Raw genomic sequence first — 8,901 nt, forward strand, 5'->3', positions numbered from 1 at the left:
ATTTCCCTTGCTCCCCATCCCCATGACAGACATTCTTGATGATTCTCAACAGAAATTTTATTTCTCATTGATTCTGGAACAATTGAAGGATAGGTGGTACAAGGAAGGGAAGGAGGAAGAAAGAAGCCTGTAAAAAGGAAAGGTCAGACTGGGGAAGATAAGAAACTTGCATAGGGCATTTCTCAAGTGGGGGATACTGAATAAAAGGGCAATTACATGGGGCATCAAATCCAACATTAGCTAAAGGATGGGATGCACATTGAACATTTCATCGGAAGGGAGGGATGAATGAAAGGGAGTTAGTAACACATAGTGCTATGGGATGTTGAGTTTTTGTCAGGAAACTGGGGCTCAGGTTTTGGACTTCAAGGTGTAACATGGAGGAACCCTGTAGGGCTGACCAAAGAAGTCCCCAGGCCCCTCCCTGGGGCCTCTCCTTTTGGGGGGACCTCACTGACATGACAGAGCCGTTCATTGTAGTCTGGTTGCAGACTCTCAGCCAGTCCCTTAGACACACCACTCCAGGCCTAAAGACAGAAATCCACAGGTCAAAGATCAACTAGGGGCAGGAAGCAAAATATTTATGCTCTGTGCCAGAGAAGCTCCCAAGATGTCTGCAACTACTATGATTACAGATGGGCCTTCAATACTACCGTTTTCATCTGTCTCCCACAACCCGTAATTCATTTTTCTGTGTGTCTCTCTGTCATCCACCCCTTATTTGGTAGGCCACATCTTGACACTTAGTGCAGGCCCCCCACCACTGTTTACTGCAACCCCTCCCCCACTAACATCTATCTTGCTGGCCAGCAATTGGCAATTGACGGACTGTAATATATTTGATAGTGTTCTCACCGAAAAATTCCCATGGTATTCAGTGATCAGATCCTCTAGGTTCTTGAGGGTGGGAATTCGAGGCATTGTCCTGATAGGAGAAAGAGGGAACAGGAATGCTTAAGTTAAAGCTCTTTTGTTACCCTTCTAGTCTTGCCATCTGAAATGATGGGGTTCTGTGTTTTTTGTGCCTGTAGCTTCCTCCTATCACCACACCTTCTTGGATGATCCCTCATTCCTTAGTGTCTTGCCCTCTATCCCTGAGGATCCTCAAATCATCTTCCATCACTCTTCCCAATCACCCTACTTCATGTTTTTGAGCTTTCTTAAATCTCACCGTTCCAGCCAGCAATACACAAAGAAGAGACTAATAATCAATCCCATGGAGCCAACAGGGATAAGCACAGCTTTCGTTATAAACAGCCAAGGATTCTCTATAGAAAAAAAGGAAAGGAAAAAGAACCTTACTTTGTGTCTCCCCACCATGACGAGGGTACTAGGCATCAATGTGAAACACACTCCCTCTACTTGATTTTCACTACAGAGGAACAATCATTATCTACATTTTACAGATTTGGAAACAGAATCAGAGTGGTTAGTCTGGTTCCAAGGCCATCTTCGCCATGCAGGCTCTCTGGAATGCTGGAGAGAAATCACACACATTCCATATCCCCTTTGAGCACCCTTTGGCCTCCTTTTCAATCCACTCCCCCTACTTGACAACACATAACTCAAGCCTACAGAGAAAAATCCCACATCCTAGGAACTGAGGTCAAACAGGAAAGGGAGAGGAGGCAGCATGTTTAGGGGATTAGGAATAGGGAGGTAGAACAAAAATGATGGTGTTAGAAAGGTTGAGGTGCTGGGCTCATGGATTGGGATCATGTATTTGGTCCGTTTTACCCTTTGAAATATTGCTTCCCCAATAGACTGGGTGGCTCCATTTACTCCAATGCTGAGCACTTCCACAGAGTGGATTAAAGCGGCTCCGGACCCGGAATGTGTACAGTTTCTGCCCATCCACACTAGGAAGGGAGAAGCTCTGTTTGTGATCCACTTGTTGTTCCTTGGAAAGAAGGAAGGTAAGGAAAAGGTCAGTGTATATAAACAAAAGGAAAATTAAAAAATACACTCTCACCTATAATTCAGTGTCACCTGGTTCTTTCAAGTTCTGGCTCTTCCCAGTTCCAAAGAAACCTGTTTCTCCCCTCCTTTCTTTTTAAAAAAATTTATTTCTATTAATACATATTTGCAGCACATAATGGTCACATTCATCATGGGGGATTTGTATGTGTACATAACAAATCTTCATTCATTTTTGTCCCCATCCTCTTCCCTCCCTCTGACTTTTCCCTCCTCTCAACAGTTCAAGCCATGCTTCCCTTTACACTGACTTAAATCTAATGCCTCATCTCCAGATCCCCTTAATGGTTTGCATTTGTTTACTTCTCTGCCTGGTCTCAGGAAGTGTCTGGACAGGGAATTCACTAACAATGATAGTGAAAGGAGTTGGAAGAGAGTAGAGGGTAGAGGAGCAGAGCAGTTGGGAGGCAAAAAAAACCAGGAGCTTGGTCTAAGGTCCTTCTGTCTGACTGAGGAATGCTTTGACCCCATCTGTTTGGATTTAACTGCTGCATTCATGTTCCCAGTCACTCACAGTCCAGTTGCTATCCCAGTCGCTCCGATACTGCACCAAATGCTGCAAACAGTGGTCCAAGGCATATCTGTTTTTCCAGCTCAGCTCTAGCTGGGATTCACTCAGGTTGCGAAGTGTTAGATTCTCTGGAGCCCAGGGGATCACTGGAGACATGTGTGCATGTGCAGTCATTCCCCTGGCCTAGACAAGTCCAGATCTTAAAAGTAGTTCTCCTCACCCCTCTTCCCTTCTGCATCCTGATCCCCTACCTCTTCCTTTCTGTATACCACAGTGGAGAAAGAACACTACTCCACTGACTCTAATGCCCCTCAGTAGCCCTGACCACTTGGCCACTTCTTTCCAGATTACCCAGATTCTGAAGTTTTAGCTTCTGTTCCATCTGCCTCCTGGGTTCTCGTGGGTCCTGGAGCCGGACAACAAATGTTTCATAGAGACGGATCTCGCTTTTTGGCAGCCAACAGCCAGATGTGATCTCTTTTGAGAACTTATAATGACCACACTCCTGGACTTTATAATTATCAGAGTTCTTGTACCTGGAGAAAGATTGGAAGGAAGAGGAATAGTGGGGCAGATTTGGGTACTGCATATGTTCATGGCCTAACCTCATCTGATCGGAACTGACTTATACCCCATGAGAAAATTGAAAGATGCCTGGAGGTTGGTTATCCTCTTTCTTGGTCTCCTTGGAACCTCTCTCATCCACCCCTCCTCTTCCTCCCCTGCACAATCCCCTCTTCCCTTCTCATACCCATATTGCAGAGTCAGGTTGGTAGGCTGGGGTTCAGAGCTGCTATTCCAAGTGCAATTCATGTACTCGCCATTGAACACAAAGCACTGAACTTCTGGGAGGGGCAGGGTGGAAATGTTAAGAGACTCAAGGGTCTCAGAGGTCGAAAAGGAATCTAGGTTGGGGAGAAAATAAAGTGGGAGAGGAAAAAAGAAGAAATAGTGTGAGGCAGGGATCCTTTTCCCTGGCCCTCCCAGGTCTACTCTTCAATTCTCCCTGAATTGTTGTGAAGGCCAGGCTCCGGATTTCCATATGGTCCCTTCCCATAGCCTCCTCACCAACCCTCTCCAGTCCCAGATTCCCCACCAGCTGTGGTGTCTTCATTTCCACTGGGCTTGAGGACCGTTGAGTTCAGCCCCACCCCCAGCAGAGGCAGCTGCAGGAATAAGAGGGAGCTCAGTGGCAATGAGGGCTTCAACATGGCGCTTGGTCTTTGTTCCCTGGGTGTAGTCTGTGTCAGGAACCTGGGCGCCTCACCCTCTAGCCCTCCCCACCCACACATTTCCTTCTGTCATAGCTTCCGGTGGAAAGAACCTTACAAACCAGGGTTTTACAGAGGGTGTGGCAAATGTGTTCAGTGACACAGGCTAAGTCCTCTGGGAGATTAGGTGGGAGTTAAGTAGAGACTAAGGAGAGTATACAAGTGTCACAGACTCAAGGATCCTCAGAGCACCTAGATCCTAGGAGACATTTGCTCACCTCAACTACCATCACTCCCAACAATCTTCTCTAAATCATTATCTTTTTAAAATTTTTATTTATTTATCTTTTTATTGGTTTTTTTTTCTTTTTATTAGTTTTTTGAGACAGGGTCTCACTATGTAGTTCAAGCTGGCCTTAAACTCACTCTGTAGCTCAAGTGACCTTAAACTTGCAGCAATCCTTTTGCCTCAGCCTACCAAATGCTGGGATTATAGGCATGTGCCACCACACCTGCTATCTAAATCATTGTCTTTTATAGTGGAGGCTCTAACACCACCCCCATCCTATGCTATGAGCCTTCTTTACTTAGTCACCCTTAAATCTCTGTCAAAGCTATACTGTGCTAGAAAGATGGAAAATACTGTTGTGGCTCCTATGGGCACGTATATAGCTATCTTTCCATAACCTAGTTAGAACCAGAATACCCACGCATAGCTACTGCTGGAGCTGGATCTGTGTAGCAGTAAGTGAGGAGATCTGACTTAGAAATGAAAAAACCATAATACTAGTTTCAAACTCCCCATCTTCCCCCAAATCAGCTTTTCTTTCTGTCTTCCCTATCTTAGTTAATAGTATCACTCTCTCAATCACCCAGACTTGAAACTTGAGTGTCCTCCCTAACACCCTCTTCAATCCAGCAGTTTCCTCTTTTCCATTCCCACAGCTGCTGTGCTGAATCAGCTTTTCATTACTTTCAATCATAATTATTACTAGAACCCAGTCACTGGTCTTCCTTTCTGAAGGTCTTTTGCTCTCTAATCTAATCTTCAATCTATGGCCATACTTATTTTCTCCTAAACACAGGAGCTGGTTAGAGAAAAGAATCTATTTATAGAAATTGTTTGCCTCCCAATATTTTGAGATGTTTTATTTTGTTTGTTTTGTTTTGATTTTTGTCTTTTTCAGACAAGGTATCCCTATGCAGTTCAGGCTGGCCTTGAGCTCACTGTGTAGCTCAGGCAGGTCTGAAATTTGCAATGATCCTCCTGCCTCAGCCTCACAAATGCTGGAATTACAGGTGTGCACCACCATACCCAGATCTCTTGTTCAGTGTTTTTTGTTTTTGTACAGGGGATCGAACTCACAACTTCGTACATGCCAGGCAGACACTTATGCCATTGAGCTAAATCCCCAGCCCCTTGTTTGGTTTTTAAGCCATGGTTTCACTAACTTGCCAAGACTGGCCTTGAACTCATGAGACTCCTGCTTCAGCCTCGTAAGTGCTGGAATCACAGACATGTATCACCACAGAAATTATTTATCCAGAAAATATTTATTGAGTCTTTAAGAATATGCTTATATTAAAAGAGAGCTTATATTTTGAAAATATACAGACAAGATGCCATTATCATTCTTGAAGCTCATAGATAAGTGGGGAAGACATAAATAATACCATATAGTGTAAATTTTATGGCATAAATGTGAAGATAGTACAAAGTATATGAATACAGAAGGGGAAGTAACTAAATTTACCAAGATGGAGAAGTGAGTAATTTAGAGGAAAATTTTGCTGAAGACCTGCTTTTTGAACATACTCTTAAAAGAATGAGCCAAGTGTGGTGGTACATGCCTGAAGTTCTAGCACTCAGGAGGCTGAGACAGGAGGATTACCACAAGTTTGAGGCCTGTCTGGGTTACATTGTGAGTTCAAGAACTACACAGCAATACCCTGTCTCAAAAACTAAAATTAAACAAAGTATAATTATACAAGACTGATAAGGAGGTAGGACATTAGGCAGAAGAAAAGAAGATGGGGTTCAGGAAACAGGATTATACAGCTTAGAATTTATTAGGTTGCTAGGGCTGCCATAACAAATTACTCCAAACTCTAAAACAGAAATTTATTTTCTCACAGTTCTTGAGGCCAGAAGGCTAAAATCAAGGTGATGTATATAAATCTCCACCCAAGCCAAGTATGGTGATGCAATGCCTGTAATCCCAGTACTTGGGAGACTGAGACAGAAGGATTGCTGTGAGTTCAAGAACAGCCTGAGGGGCTGGGGATTTAGCTCAGCAGCATAAGCACCTGCCTTGCAAGCAGGCAGTCGTGAGTTCGATCCCCGGTACCGATAAAAATGAAAAAGACAAAAAAAAAAAAAAAAAAAAGAACAGCCTGAACTGCACAGTGAGACCCTGTCTCCAAAAAAAAAAAACTCCATCCTCCAGGATTTGCATGTGCTAAGCAAGAGCCCTACCACTGACCTACATCCCCAGCCCCAATCAAACTGCTTTAAGAGTTTGTTTCATACCCCTCTCTCCCAGCTTCTAGTAGCTGTTGACAGTCCTTGGCATTGTTTGTCTTGTAGACAAATAACTTCAATTTCTGCTTCTACCTTCATATCATCCCTTCTCTGTGCCTCCTTTAACCTTCTCTTGTACTTTTTTTTCAGTGCTGGGGATCAAGTCCAGGACCTTGTATATGTGAGGCAAGGGCTCACCACAGAGCTTTATTTTTAGTCCTTTTTTATTTATTTATCTTTAATTTCGAGACAGGGTCTCACTAAATTGCTCAGGGTGTTCTTGAACTTTAGATCCTCCTGCCTCAGCCTCTCAAGTAGCTGGGATTATAGGCATGTGTTACTACACTTGGTGAATTCTAATTTTAATTATGGCTAAGATCCTTTTGCCACAGATTCTGTGTGGATTTTCCTTCTTGGGGGCCACCATTCAACTTACTGCAAAGAGACCATTATCCAGACTTAAAGTCTTCAAAAGCTACTCATGCCCTTCCGGATAAAGTTCAACACTCAAACTGGCAAGATTATGGAGCACCAGAAAAAATTGTTCATTGCTAGTGAGAATGAAAGACTCTAGGTCTATCCTCAACACCTAAAACAATTTAAAAAAAAAAACAGCAATAAACCCCCTATTTTTTGACTTTCTGGTAAGTAAGTTCCTTAGCAATAACCACACCTTGCATATTGGCTGCACTAATGCCACTGTGCAAAGCTGAGAATCATCAACTATAAAAATGTATCAAGCTTGGGTAGGATGTTATCAATGTTATGCAGGTGTGGAGAGAGTAAGTATGTAGAAACTCTCTGTACCTTGTGCTCAACATTGTTTTGAGCCCAAATTTCCTCTAAAGGAATTGTCTTTTTATTTGAAAAAAAATAGTCCTTCATAGGCAAGGTATTTCCAGGTACTCAGAAGGTTAATGTAGGAAGACTAAAAGTCCAAGGCCGGGCAATTTAGCGAGATCCTGTCTCAAGGTTTTAAAAAAAGGTTTAAAAAGAGTGGAGGATTTAATTCAATTGTAGAGAGAGTTAGGCTCATTCCCAGTATCACAAAATAAATAAAGTAAAAGCAAGTCCTTCAGATTTAGCTCAAATATTTCCACCACCAATATGGTTTTTTTCCCCAACCAGAACTTTTTTCCCAATTGTGATGATTCAATTTTTTTTGTGGTACTGGAGATTGAACCCAAGTTCTTTGCAATGAGCTACATTCCCAGCATCCCTGCCATACTCTAAAAACATTTTTTGAGACAAACTTTCACCTAAGTCGCTAAATTGCACCGGCTGGGTTTGAATTTGCATCCTCCTGCCTTGATCTCCCAAAGTGCTGAGGTTACAGACATTTGCCACCATGCCAGGCTGTTACTATTATTTTTAATACTGTGGGGGGGGGGAGGAGGTGCTGGAGATAGAACCTAGGATCTCCCAAAGCAAGGACTCTACCCTGAGATACATCCCCAACCCTTATTAATTTTATTATTGTGGCTTATCACTATTACTGCTTTTTTGATTTTTTTTTCTGAGTAATATTCCACTATAGCTTTTTTGATTTCTTGAAACAGGGTCGCACTATGTAGTACACTCTGGGATCAAATTCAATGGGATTCTCTTGCCTCAGCCTCCCAAATGCTGGGATTACAGGCATGTGCCACTATTCCCAGTCATTGTTACTTTTCTTATGGCACTCTGGCTGTTTTTTCTCTAAAAGACAATACCGTATTAGAGACAATATTGTCTCTGAAATCAAGAAAGACTCCTTAGCCAGGTGTGGTGGTACACCACTTTACAGCACTTTACAGCACATTACAGAACAGGGGGTGGGGATGGGCTGAGGCAGAAGAATCACAAGAGTTTGAATCCAGTTTGGGCTACATAGTGAGTTCAAGGCTAACCAGCAATATATGGCAAGATTCTGATTTAAAAAAAAAAATCCTAGTCTCAGCTCTGTTACTCAGTAGTTGTATAATACCAGGCAAAAGAATTTTCACTCTTTGGAAATGAGCTTCCTTATCCACAGAGTAACAACCCTTAAATTATGGTTCCATTTGTGAATTAAAGGAGATAATGTCTGAAAAATCAAGCGACACAGTAGGTGCCTCTTTCCAAGGAATGAAGGTTCATATTTGTTACGCACTTTTTTTTTTTTTGGTCTTTTTCCTTTTTTATTGGTACCAGGGATCGAACTCACGACCGCCTGCTTGCAAGGCAGGTGCTTATGCCGCTGAGCTAAATCCCCAGCCCCAAAGGTTCATATTTGTTCATGGACATTTCGAGGATGCACTTCAAGGCGTCTAAGAATCTCCCTGGAAATTCAAAATTTTGAATGTACCATTTTTCTGAGAAGGTAGACAGATTTTTGTCTTTGTGTTTGTTTGTTCTGAGACAAGGTCTTGCTGTGTAGTTCGGGCTGGTCTTGAACTCACTGTGTAGGTTAGGCAGGTGTGGAACTCGTGGTACTCCTACCTCAGCCTCCTAAGTGCTGAGATTACAGGTGTACGCCACCAAAACCAGCTTCTTCCTTGGCATCTTAAAGGGTCAGTGAACTAAAAAAAGATTAGGAAACTTCGTGGAAATCATAATGGCCTTGAGGGATTAGTGCCAGTGTTTCAGATTTTAACAGGTGCTTTCTTGGGCACACAGTTCCTAATCTCCACAGCAGTCCTTTGAGGGAGATACTAGCATGC

At 42.8% G+C, this 8,901-nt stretch overlaps 1 protein-coding gene across 2 annotated transcripts; it reads right to left on the bottom strand.

Moving 5' to 3' along the window:
- Nucleotides 1-32: 32 nt before the first annotated feature.
- Il2rg (interleukin 2 receptor subunit gamma) lies at nucleotides 33-3,782 on the bottom strand. 2 transcript variants are annotated; one of them, XM_003470951.5, is made up of 8 exons: nucleotides 3,585-3,782; nucleotides 3,240-3,393; nucleotides 2,840-3,024; nucleotides 2,492-2,634; nucleotides 1,738-1,900; nucleotides 1,172-1,268; nucleotides 856-925; nucleotides 33-527 (listed from the first exon to the last, which is right to left on the bottom strand). In XM_003470951.5, the coding sequence occupies exons 1-8, from the start codon at nucleotides 3,778-3,780 to the stop codon at nucleotides 366-368; spliced, it is 1,170 nt and encodes a 389-aa protein (XP_003470999.3). In that variant the 5' UTR covers nucleotides 3,781-3,782; the 3' UTR covers nucleotides 33-365. The 2 variants fall into 2 exon arrangements, with proteins under 2 accessions (XP_003470999.3, XP_013009205.1); XM_013153751.3 differs by having other exon boundaries at nucleotides 3,557-3,741.
- Between the last annotated feature and the right edge of the window lie 5,119 nt (nucleotides 3,783-8,901).

Source organism: Cavia porcellus, unplaced genomic scaffold, assembly GCF_034190915.1.
Source record: "Cavia porcellus strain 051 isolate PalLab524CR breed Dunkin Hartley unplaced genomic scaffold, mCavPor4.1 scaffold_3, whole genome shotgun sequence".
In the NCBI taxonomy this organism is placed as follows: domain Eukaryota; kingdom Metazoa; phylum Chordata; class Mammalia; order Rodentia; family Caviidae; genus Cavia; species Cavia porcellus.